The following is a 14,156-nucleotide window of genomic DNA, read 5'->3' as shown; positions in this document are numbered from 1 at the left end:
AACTTGCAGGCTAACTGGAACAAAGTGGTTGTTATTAATATTAACAGTATATTAGTAAAGTCATTACTTACAATGTATAAACCTTTTATTGAAGGTGGCTTTTTAAGAAAGTGGTAGGCTACCATCACGTCCAATTTTAGAAGTGTGCCAGCTCTAACACTGAGCTTAGTCATAATAGAAATGTCTGAAAATATTGCTTTCTCTGAATCGTATCAATATCTGATTTTTTGAAGATGATCGCCACATAGCAGAATACTAATCATTTCAAATATATGTTTTCAAGATACTGTGATTGTTTTGCGAATAAAACAGGATTTGATATTATTAACAGTATCAGAAACGAGTTATTGCTTCGTTATGAGTAAATAACATACTTATCACTTAAATTTTAAGTCAGAATTCTAAGTTTTAATTCATAACTAAAATACATTTTTGACGTGGCCCTAGCGGTTAATCCTCTTCCGTATCTCTGTACCATGTTCGACAAAATAAAGTTTTTGAAAACACGTGATTAACACTGTCATGGCTGCGTCCTCGTGTTGTGCGTGGTTGTCAACATTTGTTACAATATTTTGACATTTAAAAAACTCAAAGCAAGGTCAGTCAACGTATTACGTTTTTCATACGTTTTTACTTAGCTACTGTATTGTTATTTATGGTTTAGCACGACAGTTGCTTCTGATATTATTACAAGCATTCTATGCAGTATAACGTTAGTTGGCACCTAGCTTGCTGCTAGCTAACTTCACACGTACGCTTTTAACTACTCAGTTTGAGGGAGCCAAGTCAACGTATTGTCGTAACTCGTTTTATAATTGTAGTAAAATGAAGACAAAGAAGATGATGCCCAGAAATAAGCGTCTGTCCTCCGGACTGCTAAAGCCAGCCAAACGGAGCATCCATGTGAAAGGCAAATGGGAAGCTGTGGAGCTTGATCCCATTCTTTTTTCCGAAGAGGGCTTGGAGGGTCTGGTGTGCTTTGAAGAGCTGAAAGATTACCGTCTAATAGACTCTGAGAAGGCTGCAGCTAATGCACCAAAGGAACTGAAAAGGGAGAAGAAGAAGAAGAAGAAAACGAAGAAAAGAAAAGCCAGCGAGGGAGAGGAGCCTGGAGAGAAGGTAGACATCGAGATCAAAGAAGGTGAGCAAACAGCTGAACCAGCCAAGAAAAAAGCCAAAAAGAAGAATAAAAAGAAGAAAGTGACTGCAAAAGAATCGGACCAACCAGATAACACTTATGCAGAAGTGACACAGAATGATGTAGTTGCAGGTGAGGAGGCAGGGGGGAATAAAACCTCTAAAGAAGATGCTGAAGACGCTTCAAAAGATACAGCAATTATTTTAGAATCTGATGCCCAATCAAAACCCACAAAGAAGAGTAACATAAATAAGAAAAAGAAGCCGCAGATAAAGGATGAAATCCCAGAGACACAGCCAAACCAGGAGTCTCTATCAGAACTGCAGGCTCTGGAAAAAGAAAAATTCACTCTAGATAAATTGCCAAAGGCCCCCCAAAACAAAAAGCTGATGAAGAATTGGACAAATGCAGCACACTCTGGCTGTTATGACAAAAATGCTGATGTTAGTGCATGGAAGGACCTGTTTGTTCCCTCCCCTGTGCTGAAGGCACTGAGCAGTCTTGGATTTAGCTCACCGAGCCCTATACAAGCCCTGGCTTTGCCTCCAGCTATCAGGGACCGTATGGATGTACTGGGGGCGGCTGAGACAGGTAAGATAAAATACCTGTTGTTTTTGTCTCATTACAATATGTACTCGTGTTTCCACTAGTGAAGATAATGTCAGCACTGTCATTACAGGAAGTGGGAAGACATTGGCTTTTGGTATTCCCATGATCCACGCCATCCTGGAATGGAAGAACAGTTCAGAAAAACCTGTTGATGACAACACTGAGGTGGAGAGTTTGTATTTACCCGCTGTAGATGAGTCCACAAGAGAAGAAGACAAAGAGGACACCATGGAGGCTGAGGGAGAAGAGGGTGAAAGCATCACAGAGCAGGATCAAGGTGACACAGATGAACATGACAGCGATGATGAACATGATGACATTGAAGAAAAAAATGAGGACGAGAGGCTAGGCTGTGTTCACGTAACTGCAAATGCAGAGTTTGACTTTGACCCCACTGCTGAAGAAGCACCTGCAGGTGGTCGGAGTCAGCCTCTGCTTGGACTGGTGCTCACTCCCACCAGGGAGCTGGCTGTTCAGGTCAAACACCATATTGATGCTGTGGCTAAATTTACAGGTAGGTCATTAAAGTTTATAGAATACCAGTTTAAAATAATTAAACAGAATTATGAATGTCAAGATACTAAAGATGTAACTTTTGTGTAGACATCAAAACAGCAATACTTGTGGGTGGAATGGCACAACAGAAACAAAGAAGGATGCTAAACCGAAGACCAGAGATCGTTATAGCCACTCCAGGTCGTCTGTGGGACTTGATCCAGGAGAGGCATCCGCATCTGCTGAATTTAAGACAGCTCAGGTACGTCACAATTTACACCTCTTTCTTATATGGTTGGCAATATGGTATCAATTAGTGTGGCAATATCTTTAGATATATATTTTAAAAGATAATGCAGTTCAGTTCAACATATTAGTTTTTAATGACAACTTGCTAATGTTGTGATCATACCATCATAATGCAAAGCCATTAAAAGTAAGTACACTGACACTGAATTATTACCCAGCCCTACTTTTTTATGTATTCATCAGATTTTGAGAAATGGCGGTGAATTGTAGATTGCTGACCATTAGTGCTTTTTTCACAACAATGTTGTGTTTACATTTAACTGAAGAATATATAAAAATATGAAGAATGCTGTTGATTTTTATAGGCCAGTCAAGAGGGACCAAATCAGCCATTTTCAAATCCAGGGAACTATACATGATGTAAATATAAATATTAAATATACAGTATGTAAATGCTCTGTAATGAATGGGCTTAAGGAGAAACAATCCAATATATCCATTTCCTTTACTTTCTAACATCCAAGGCCTGTAGGGCCTTAATTACAACATCAGCAGTGAAATGCTAAATAAAACAAAAATACCTGGCATTGACTGCATGCACATTATTGCTATTTTAGGAGGGTTTCAAAGGCCTGAGGTAGCAGAGAAATGTCTGTAAAAGCTTAACAGTTAAAAGAGGGGATGACTTTTTTTTTGTTGAATTTGACTTCCCAACAAAGCTAGATCAACATCAGAAATATCAGAAGTGTGATGAATATTTTTATAATACAGATCATTCACAGAGGCTTGTGCATATTAACTTGTATAAAATGCTCTTGGATGTGTTATTCTCCAGGTGCCTGGTCATTGATGAAGCAGATCGCATGGTGGAGAGAGGCCACTTTGCAGAGCTGGAGAGTCTGCTGGAGATGCTGAACACTGTGCACTTTAATCCCAAGAGGCAAACGTTTGTGTTCTCCGCCACACTGACCATGGATCACAGCCTGCCCACCCGCCTCCTGCAGAAAAAGAAGAAGAATCTGGACCAGAGGAACAAGCTGGAAGTTCTCATGGAGAAAGTTGGCATCAAGTCCAAACCCAAAATCATTGACCTGACCAGGAAGGAGGCAACTGTGGAGACCCTGACTGAGACCCGAATCCATTGTCAGAAGGAGGAGAAGGACTTCTACCTTTATTACTTTTTACTCCAGTTTCCTGGCCGCACCATGGTGTTTGCCAACAGTATAGACTGTATCAAGAGACTCAACTCCCTGCTGGTTATCTTGGACTGTACTCCACTGCCTCTTCATGCCAACATGCACCAGAAACAACGCCTCAAAAACCTGGAAAGGTTTGCTGAGAGGGACAGGTGAGGTTAGGCACACATGCAGTAGCAGTCCAAAGGTGTTTGCCTCAGGTTTGATTAGTAATTGCATTTCTGTGATTGAAATACAATACACCTGGATTATGTTTACCATGACCAGTTTCATAGTTGAGTTTTATCATAATGCATGATAAAAGTTTGGCAAATTAAAAGGAGTCTCTCCAATAGTGTAACATTTTCAAGTTTTTAAATTTTATTTTGTTTTAATCAACTGAGGGAGGAGCTTCTTCAGTGGGTAGATGTGTTGTCCCCAGTTCTTAGAATAAACAATAAAATGATATTCGCACTGCTAAATAATCTCATTATTTGGCATCTCTTTAGTGACACTTCCTTTGGCATGTAATCAAACCTTAACTCCACCATTCACTCATTGCTTACTGAATTGACACTTAATTTTTAAAATATCATTCACAGTTGTGTATTGCTGACTACTGATGTGGCAGCTAGAGGACTGGATATCCCCAATGTTGAGCATGTTATTCACTACCAGGTGAGCTTTTTTACTTTTTTTCCCCCATAGCATGTATAACTTTTGACAGGCAGTTACTTATATTCAACCAACATGAGTATAGTCCCATATAAACAATGGTACTAATTACCTGTAACCACTATGTATTACTGAGCCATAGTGCAGGAGATGCTTTACTGTTGAACTGAATTTTGGTTACAGCTGTCAGTATTGGTTATACATGGCCAGATAATCAATTTTTAAGAAAACAGCTTTATAGCTCTCCTAACTGCAATGCTGTGTTAGAGGCTGTTCTGCTGCAACATATGCATAAAGAAAACCGTTTGTGTAAATGCTATCTAGTTTAATTATTTCTAATGTTCTCCTGTGAACATCAGGTTCCTAGGACATCTGAGACTTACGTCCACCGGAGTGGCAGAACAGCGAGAGCCGCCAAAGAAGGTCTCAGTTTGCTGCTAATAGGCCCAGACGACATGATGAACTTCAAAAAAATCTACAAGGCTCTTGGGAAGGACGAGGAGCTTCCCATGTTCCCCATAGAGATCAAATGCATGGAAGCCATCAAGGTGAGATCCAGCATTTCGTCCTTCCTTTGTCACATTTAAGAGATTATATTTGACTGTTGAATGCGTACCCCCACAGGAGCGGGTAACCTTGGCAAGAAAAATAGAGAAGATTGAATTCCACAACGGCAGGGAAAAGCAGCACAACTCCTGGTTCAGACAAGCAGCAGAGGCACTGGAGGTGGACCTGGATGACGATCTTTTAATTGGTAAGACCAACATAACACAATCTCTTGTAATAGGTTCCCTTTATTTAAAAATGTTCAAATACAGACAACTAAATATGCTGTCTATGTCTACAGGCAGAGCTGGGGATGAGGAAGGGGACAGAGAGCAGCAGAAGATGGTGAAGGGGATGAAAAAGCATTTGAAGCACCTGATCTCCCAGCCTGTATTCAAGAATTTGATAAAGACCAGGTACCCCACTCAAATGGGAAAGCTCTCCTTGCCTCACTTGCCTCTAGCTGGGAGAGAAAGTGCCCTCACCAAGGTTTCAATACAGGAGAAGAAAAAGAAGACAAAAAAAGGTGTTTCACCCCAGCAGAAAAAGCCAAAGAAAGAACAGCAGCAGCAGTGACATGTTAATGGAATGTGTATCTAGAGACCATCTTTGACAGGATTTATGTAATTGCTGATTTATGTAATCGTTTTTACATAATTCCATTTAAATACTTATTGCACAATGTGCAAAAAAATGTATTTGCAAATGTTGAATTGCTGTACACTGCAAGATTTTATAAAAAAGCCCAGTTGGGATTTTATTTAACCAAAGTCAATATCCCTGAGTTGAGCTGAGTCTTTGTGGTTCTCTGGTCAGTGTCGAAGTCGTGGGTAGAGAATGTTATAATGTGACGTTTGGTAGAGGAGGTGCAGGGAGGGTTCGGCGCCCTCTGGAATGACGTGGTGAGCCAACTGCTGTTCATCACCCTCCATAGAGACAATGTGGATGCAAATATCCAGGGCCTGTGACAGAGCTAAGATGTCCACATGATCACACTCCATCGCCATGACCTCCACTTCCTGAATGAAGAGAGCAAATACATTACCACATCTGATAATTGTATTTCTTTGACTTATCCTTTTTGTAAAAACTTGGAACTAAAATTGTTTCACTAGATGGCAGCAACATTTTGTTACTAACTTGATGACAGTAGACTAATAGATTGGGCGCCTCCACAAAGTTGCAGAAGAAGTCCGCCTGGTTTTGCAGGTGTGCTGAAGTGAGCAGCCTGAGATACTGCACCACACTGTCAGACGTCATCTGCTCATTGAAGAGCCTGAGCAGCGTGTCTTCCTGCTCATCAGCCTGGCACTGCTCCACAACATTAACAACCTTCAAGAGCACAGAACCAATCGAGTATTTTCACATGTTGATTTTACAAGAACTGTTCATCCTAGTTCGACAAGTGTGCTTTAAAACAGAGATCCTGTGGCAAACTAAGCACAAAACATTCTCACGTCAAAATTATAACTTGATCTATGTTGTACTATAAACTTCATTCTATGCCTTTAAGTGTGTATTATGTCAAACACACCACCTGTTATGGCCTACCCAAAGAAACAAACTAATAATCGGCTTTTCTTCTGCCTAACTTTGTTTTATTGAATGGTTCGTTCCCAGCAATAAATTCCCCTAATTGAATATTTTAAGTTTTTTTTCACCAAGATAACAGTTCTTGCTTTACTGACCTAATGCTACCTGACAAGTAAATAAAATGCGACTGTCAAAAGGAAATGCATTATTTACTGTGTTCAGGTGGTGCTTGAAGGAACTCGCATCAAATCCCGCAGAAGAGAAGTCTTCGCAGGTTTGTACAATTTTCTCCTTAAATCTGAAAATGAAAGACAATGCCACCTTTAAGTTTTAAGTGACTTCAGTTTAGGGCAGATGGCAGTAATGATGATAACTGACCTCTGCAAAGCCCTGGCATTGTGTAAGACTGACTCCAAGTGTGCGAAGCAGAGGGCTCTGTAGAAGCAGTTTCCATCTCCGCGCACTTGTCTGACGGTGGAAAATTGGCTGCTTAAATCCTAACAAAGGACAATAGGTGTGATTATTATGCGGCGGACAGTTTGAGTTAAGAGGGGTGATCACTTGCAAACTACACCACCCCACCCCAAAAACACGTCCTACTTTATATTTGGCACCCGACGTATGCTCAGGAAACAGCGAAGAAATGTCCTCTCGGCATGAGACGAGGCTGCCTGCCTCCATCTGTCGAAAAACAAACAGCTTTAACTATTTTGAGACCACAGCAGTTTCCGGGGTCGACTGCCCGCACGACATACGTTTGTATTTCAACAACATGGAAACAATATACGAAAACGTAATTACAGTTGAGCAAGAATCCGTGCGTCAAAGCTGTGTGTCAAAACATTGGTGCAACCTTATTTCCATTTTCTTAAACCGGATGTTTGCAGATACCACGTGCTCGGATTAAAGGGACAGTACAGGGGTTGTTAAATCCTGGCGTCATACCTTCGTCGAGGACTTGTTGCAACCGCCAAGCCCAAAAATGGCCTTAAAAATGGAAACCAGTGTAACCGATCTAAGCGTAAAACATATTGTGGGTTACCTTTCCCCCTGTTTCCATCAGTTGACAGGTACGAGAGTCAACAACAGTATAGAAGTTGTTCAGTGTAAAAGAAAAAGAAAACCTCTATTAAAAACCCTACATTCACAATCTTAGTTATGTAAAAGTACAGAAATTCTGCTAATTATTCTTAAAATATCAAGGTAAAAGTACTGCATTTCAATGTATCTGGTTGAGGTGGGGCTAATTTTAAATAGTCCTGTACAATAATTCCTAATCTGTTAATATTTGAATCTCAGTAGGCTATCTGTCACATTATTGTAGTGGAGTAAAATGTTTAACATTTCCTTCTCAAATGTAGTTAAGTAGAAGTAGCCTATAAAATACCATATCATAAATATTAATTTAAAAAAATGATTAGTATTATTATTAGTAGTAGTATTAGTATTTCAAAATTGTCCTTTGGTAGCCTATGCTTGTACTCACAGCCTGACAAGCCAGATTACTTGATATAAACTATTAAAAAGTATGTTGAATATGTTTTGCTACTTGCCCAGAGGAGTAGCATTCCAACATAATTGGTGATCACTGTCTGCACAAGAAGGCTATGAAAACCTGTATGGCAGTGTCTGGCAACATGGAACAAGCATTTGCATTGCTCCCATTAGCTTTTTAAGGGGGGGGGGATTGTTTCCCACTAAAAACGTTGGTAGTCCCCAGAGAAGAAGTTGGTGATTTCATGGTGCAGATTGAAACCCAAATTGAAACATAAGCAACAAAAAATGCTGAATGTTAGAACAGTGTCTCAAATTGGTCGTTATTACTGTGACTTATAAAGTGTCAGGTTTAGTTCTATCATAGTGTTAATAGTGTCAAAAAACATTAGCTGACATTATTGTTCAGTAGCTAGCTCAGATTATCAGCTAATGAAATTACTGATTTAGCAGTTGTTGTTTTTTGCATGGCACTGTATCTGTGTCATATTCTCATTAGGGGCAGAGCCCCCCCCTATAGGTCTGATCCTATAGAATCGCCCCTGATTGCTACTAATGTTTGGTGTCTTGTACAAAAACACAAACTTTGTGGTAGATAGAGAACAGAAAAAGTAAACTGATGCAACATTTGGTCCTGCATGATATGTAGGATTTACAACAGAAAAGTCAGATTCTTTCTGCTGCACTATATTTACTGTATTTATCCATTCACAAAAACTCCTTACTCTCTTCTCATTGCTGTTAGTATAATCTATATTGGATTGAAATTGCATACATACCATTGCATGTGCTGTTTTGATGGGTTCTTTTAATGGGTATACCTGTCTGAAAGCATCATTTGATTGTAACCATTTTATTTTTAAAATGCAACAATGATTCCACGTTCCAGAGATACACGTTTACAAAGTGCTGATGCTTGAATACACTTGATCACCCTATTTTTTTATGAAATTGTATGAAATTGTAGGTGCAGAATTGGGTTCATATCATTTTACATTAAGAATTTCTAACACTGTCAAACCACTTTTAGATTTAGTTTTCCACGCATCTCAAATTCTTCATCATCGGATGTAGTTTTACTTAGTTGTCATACTTGTCATGTTTTACATTTTTTTTGTCATACTACTACTTCCAATGTCAAAAATGCTTTAACTCTCAACAAACTTTGATTACTGTAAGCAGTGACGTCATGTTGGTAAAGTTCTACATCAACTGATTGTCTCGCTCTTTCTACTACCTTAACTTGAACTTTTAATTTGTGTTTTACTGCCAACGCTCTTCATTGCCCTCTCCCTTTTGTCCATCAAGGCTGTTCTACTTGTCATGGCAGACCCCGACTCCATCAGTCTTCTCGCTCTCCTCTCTGTGTCTGCCTTGTCCTGGATGTACTCCTGAAATCATACTCTTGGTTAGTAAAAAAGTTGGGTAAAGGAACGTAAATTACTAGTATAACAATATAAAGATATTACCTTCACCATGTCCATCCTTGTCAGTATGTTCATGCTTTCCAGAGGTCCATATGCTGCTAGATAACACTGCTCTGCAAGGTTGTTAATGGCCATAAGCAAGCAACCCACTTCTTCAACCTGAGTGAGAATGGCACATGTGTTACATTTTTATCCAAACCTCCTGTCTGCAAATTATCTAAACTCATAATCTTGAAAGCACACCTTCTCTCTGGACAGGCCTTGTTCCATCAGCAGGTTAACCTCTGCCTGCTTGTTCTTCTCTTTGAGGGTTTCTAGCTCACTCTGAAGTTCAGACAGTTCCTTATTGGCCATCTACAACACATATATACACTCTTAATAGGTTGTTCATTCAAGTACTGTCAATTGAAGAAAAGTTGCAGTAAATATACTGTATGTGTTTGTCTGACCAATTTTTTAATACTGTGCTCCTGCTTCATGATCTGCAGTTGTCGCTGCCCCTGCTCCACTTCCTCCTCCAGTCGCCCCAAACGCTGCAGCAGCTCCCGGTGGCTGATGGACAGGGTCTCGTGGCGCCGAATGATGGGCATAACCAAAGATTCAGACCCATTATCAAGGTAAGCTGCAAGAAATTGTGCATTTTGGTCAATTTTACAGCTGGTGTGTAAATAACTCATTAGGATAAAAAACACAGGTATATGTAAAAGTTCTGTTATGGAGGCCAATACAAGTCAGTTTAACTTACTGCTGGGAAGATAATCTAGTGTTTTCATCAAGTAGTCCTCATACATTTTGTATTTTGCCATTCTCTCCTTTAAAACTTGCTGTCTGTTAATTGGGATATGGTAAACTGAGGTGAACAGTTACTTAATAGGCATAATCCTCTCTTCAGCTTTGGTTTAAAGTTCATACCTGGCTCTCAGTTGTTTCAACTGTTCTGTCAGATCTTCTATCTCTCTCTGTTTCGCAATGTTCAGCTCCCGTGCAGCCTCATACTTCTTCAATGCTCGGCGACGCTTAACTTCATTTTCAGCCACAAACTTCTCAAACTTCATCGCCCTCTCTTTAGTCTAGGTGGAAATACAAACCCCAAGGTTTTAGTTATAAGGCCAATGTCAACAGTGACTATCTAGTCCACAATCATTCCTGCTTTCAAGCACTTTCATGGGGTTTCAATTCACCTGCTGTTGCTTTATTTCCAGTTCAGACCTTCTCTGAGCAAGAGCCTCCACACAGTTCTTAAACTCTTTCCGTTTGAGTGTGAGTTGCTGGTCCACCTCGTCCAACTCAGCCTGCTTCTTCAGAACCAGGGTCTTTTGCAAAGTGTTCACTCCTGCCTCAAGGACTCTGCTTGAAATCTAAACATATACAAACAGTGAAAATCTTAATATGTACCAAAACATCTTAAAAAGTGAGCCATTGCAGGCCACAAAATATGATTTTTTTTTGTACTATTAATTTAATATTATATTTCTTAAGTGCACAGGTTGACAGCATATCATTGTAACCTTATTTTTTATCACTTGCTTTATTCTCACCTCTGTCACAACAGGTATGTGGTTGACATTATCCTCTTGCCTGTGTCTGAGGAAAAACGTTTAATTGAAATATTTATAAAAGGGTTGTTAAAGAGAAGGGAAGTGGACATGCCGCCCATTGTATAGTAAAAGCACAGGCCTACCTGGAGTCTTCCGATTGTGTTACAAAAATGTTTCTAATTCTGTTTTGCACCGTCAGTTTTAGACGCGGGTCGCTGTAATCTAAAACAGGAAGGGAAGAAGGCGTCATGTTTGTGTTTTTTCTTTAAATGTATCGTCGAGGAATCCAGATGAGTAAAGTCCTGCAGTTATTCCACGTTCGGGCGACCAGAAGGACGACCATGGGTCTTTTTCGGATGTTTTCCTAGATTTGTGTAGCTGTTGCTTGGGAACCGCAGGCGAGACAACAGGGAATGTGCCGGGATCGTTTCTCTGTTGTCATAGCAACTGCCAAAGAGGCGGTTCGTTTTTATTGACTGAATGAGAGGCATAGAAAGGAGATCATTAGAGGTCCGAGACGAGGCAAAAATAAAGAGTGCTCACTCCGTTCTAATTCCTGTGGACCAAGTGGTGAAGAACCGGTGTAAACAACTCTGCTGACTCTGAAGTCCAGGAGCTTCAGGAAGGGCTCTGTGACCCACTGTTACTGTAGCATCAACTCCATTAACTTAATAAGATCAGATAAGATAAGATAATACTTTATTCATCCCACAGCGGGGAAATTCCTTAGTTACAGTAGCATTCTCAACAATAACAGCAAAAAAACAAACAAACAAGTAAACACAAGAAAGACAGGCAAACAGTAGACAATGTGCAGAAGGTAGACTGAAGTAAAGTGGCGTCTAATAAAGGTTTTGTAAAGTAAAGTGCGGTTGCCATAGTACAAAAAACAATATTGCAGTGTAAGTAAGTGACTTTAAAATTAAATTGAATATGTAATTAAAGTTATAAAGCAAAAGTAGGTAACCATAATATAAGTTATATTCACCAGTGACCATGAATAATATGTAAAAATTAAGTACTTGTTTCAAAAAATATAATACAGATAAAGATATACAGAGAGTGTGTGGATTAATGAAAAACAGGAAAAGAAGCTACAACACTATCAGGTGGTGCAGGTGTGTTAGAGTCTGACAGCGGCGGGATGCGAACGACCTGCGGTACCTCTCCTTCTACACCGTGGGTGTATCAGTTGTGCTGAAGGAGCTGTCAGGGACCCCACAGTGTCATGTAGCGGGTGAGAGGTGTTGTCCATGATGGATATCAGCTTGGCTAACATCCGTCTTTCCCCTACTTTCTCTATGGGGTCCAGAGGACAGTCCAGGACAGATCATTATGGTAAATAGATCATTATGGTGGATCCTTACATCATGTTAGCTCCTAATGATTAAGAGCAAGTGAGATGTCCCACAATAACCCACCATTAATATGGAATGATAATAATACTTTGTAAAAGCCTCCTGTTTTTCTAACTTTCCATTAGACCTACACATCCATTTTTTAAATAGGCCTACTTTTCTACTCCTTCGACCTCATTGAAAACATGCTAGTGGCATCAGAAAAACATGCTTCAGCAGATAAATATGAAAACAGCCTTCTGGTGTCAAACTCTGCATGTACATCATTCTCACATTCAAACATCCAAGTGAATAAATAAAACATTTTTGAGTGGAGTGGGACTTTCTACATTTGTAAACCTTAATTCATAGCATATATTAATATGGCATGTCATTAACAGGAAAATCACAGGGTAAAACTAATACCTAAATGATGGTTGCATCCACATTAGTTTTACCAATAGACTATTTTTCCCAGCAGATATTTTGACTTGAGGTAGCAGGAAACCCACAGTTGGTATACAGGTTTAATATTATTAGTTTAGCTTTACCGGTTTCAGGACCCTGCCACTGTGCCAGCTGGCTTGCTGACACACTTTAACGGGATAGAGACATGGTTAATGGTGATTACACCTGTGTTACACCTGCTACTGGATGTCAAGTCAAGTCTGAGAAAAAGGTATATAATTACTGTGTTAAACAGAGAGCAAAGCTGGTAATGTTAAGAGGAAAAGTTCCATGTGCTATATTGTAAAAAAAAAAATAAAGTAACTTGTTGCAATTAAACACCACCTCTTAGTGTTATCAGAATCAGAATATTTTATTGATCCCCTCAGGGAAATCACTTAGTTGCAGTTGCTCACAGTCAAATAAAATAGGAGTAAGATTCAATAAGTGTAAAAAGAAACATAGCTACCCATAGACTGTAAGTATTACGTATTACCACTATATTTTCTGCCATGCACTAAATCCTACCTTCATGACGGTTATAAAGTTCAGTTTTTGTTGAAAATAGGAAAGTGCTCTTTCAACTGTGTGGTCCTTTTGGTGAATTTACTGGTACTGGTTACATATTCTGTCCACTCCATTTATATAATGAGGGTAGAGGAATCAATTTCTTAATTTTCCAATTTGGATATTAATGATATATGCAATAAACAAAGCAACAAATGCACCTGCATCAATGTCACATATCTCATTTGTACACATTTGTGATGATCGATTAGACATATATGTAACTGCCATAAACAAACCTTGGACTTGGGTGGTTTTTATGAATGTCTTTTATCAAATAACAGTGTGTCTGCAGTTCCTGTTACATTTTTACTGAACATAAAAGTATTAGATATTATATTACAATTTGTTTTGTGGGTGCTAGATTGCCTTTTTGTAATATTACCTGGAATCAGAGAATTTAACCACTTCCACAACATATGCGTAATTAACCAAGTTTGTCTTTGTTGGCCAAAAAATGGATCCTCTGAAATGTGGAAACAGCTTCAGAGCTGTAGTCCACGTAGTTTAGTTCTTGCAGCTTTAAACTGATACAATCATAGACTTGTTTGTGTCAAATAAACCAGAGCCCACTTCCAGTTTACGTGGAGGAAGCCTTTTTCACCTTCCAAAGAAGTTATTGTGAAACAAAAATCTGTGGTCATTGTGTGCACATTTTCACACTTCATTGTGTGACGGTAAGAGCTTATACATACAACATAAGGATACTCTCTTCTTGTTATAAAGTTAAGTCAACACATTTGTAATGTTGAAGCAACTTCTGTGAATGGGGGTGAGGAATTGTCATGTCAACACAACTGTGTGGAGTTGATGTCTTTGAATCATAGTTCAAGCTTTTATGCACTTGGTTTTCTAAATGTTGATGGTTTTCTAAATGTATTTTTGTGTGTGTGTGTGTGTGTGTGTGTGTGTGTGTGTGTGTGTGT

General features: G+C 39.3%; 2 protein-coding genes and 1 long non-coding RNA gene across 4 annotated transcripts; 2 read left to right on the top strand and 1 right to left on the bottom strand.

The window, feature by feature from the left end:
- Positions 1 to 480: 480 nt before the first annotated feature.
- ddx24 (DEAD (Asp-Glu-Ala-Asp) box helicase 24) lies at positions 481 to 5,630 on the top strand. 2 transcript variants are annotated; one of them, XM_032500941.1, is made up of 9 exons: positions 481 to 598; positions 822 to 1,729; positions 1,818 to 2,261; positions 2,351 to 2,504; positions 3,327 to 3,839; positions 4,269 to 4,344; positions 4,701 to 4,889; positions 4,966 to 5,095; positions 5,189 to 5,630. In XM_032500941.1, exons 2-9 carry the CDS (start codon positions 826 to 828, stop codon positions 5,461 to 5,463), a joined length of 2,685 nt encoding a protein of 894 aa, XP_032356832.1. In that variant the 5' UTR covers positions 481 to 598; positions 822 to 825; the 3' UTR covers positions 5,464 to 5,630. The 2 variants fall into 2 exon arrangements, with proteins under 2 accessions (XP_032356832.1, XP_032356831.1); XM_032500940.1 differs by having other exon boundaries at positions 498 to 608.
- Positions 5,631 to 6,798: 1,168 nt separating this feature from the next.
- ccdc197 (coiled-coil domain containing 197) lies at positions 6,799 to 11,279 on the bottom strand. Its single transcript, XM_032500943.1, has 11 exons — positions 11,023 to 11,279; positions 10,880 to 10,925; positions 10,523 to 10,699; positions 10,254 to 10,411; positions 10,087 to 10,169; positions 9,791 to 9,963; positions 9,585 to 9,695; positions 9,384 to 9,500; positions 9,152 to 9,305; positions 7,021 to 7,101; positions 6,799 to 6,917 (listed from the first exon to the last, which is right to left on the bottom strand). Exons 1-9 carry the CDS (start codon positions 11,127 to 11,129, stop codon positions 9,153 to 9,155), a joined length of 1,125 nt encoding a protein of 374 aa, XP_032356834.1. The 5' UTR covers positions 11,130 to 11,279; the 3' UTR covers positions 6,799 to 6,917; positions 7,021 to 7,101; position 9,152.
- LOC116670430 (uncharacterized) lies at positions 6,887 to 9,908 on the top strand. The gene is made up of 3 exons (XR_004327019.1): positions 6,887 to 6,973; positions 9,223 to 9,334; positions 9,830 to 9,908. It is a non-coding gene; the product is annotated as an uncharacterized LOC116670430 (long non-coding RNA).
- Positions 11,280 to 14,156: the final 2,877 nt, after the last annotated feature.

The sequence above is a fragment of the Etheostoma spectabile genome, chromosome 20 (assembly GCF_008692095.1).
Source record: "Etheostoma spectabile isolate EspeVRDwgs_2016 chromosome 20, UIUC_Espe_1.0, whole genome shotgun sequence".
NCBI lineage: Eukaryota > Metazoa > Chordata > Actinopteri > Perciformes > Percidae > Etheostoma > Etheostoma spectabile.
Note: the sequence above shows the minus strand (reverse complement) of the source record. Positions and strands in the feature narration are given on the sequence as shown.

Coding starts and splice junctions, on each gene's coding strand:
- ddx24 (XM_032500941.1), top strand. CDS start 826: ATGAAGACAAAGAAGATGATGCCCAGAAATAAGCGTCTGTCCTCCGGA. Junction 1,730..1,817: donor ACTGGGGGCGGCTGAGACAG/GTAAGATAAAAT, acceptor CTGTCATTACAG/GAAGTGGGAAGACATTGGCT. Junction 2,505..3,326: donor CTGAATTTAAGACAGCTCAG/GTACGTCACAAT, acceptor GTTATTCTCCAG/GTGCCTGGTCATTGATGAAG.
- ccdc197 (XM_032500943.1), bottom strand. CDS start 11,129: ATGACGCCTTCTTCCCTTCCTGTTTTAGATTACAGCGACCCGCGTCTA. Junction 10,412..10,522: donor TGGAAATAAAGCAACAGCAG/GTGAATTGAAAC, acceptor ATTTCCACCTAG/ACTAAAGAGAGGGCGATGAA. Junction 9,964..10,086: donor ACTAGATTATCTTCCCAGCA/GTAAGTTAAACT, acceptor AATTTCTTGCAG/CTTACCTTGATAATGGGTCT.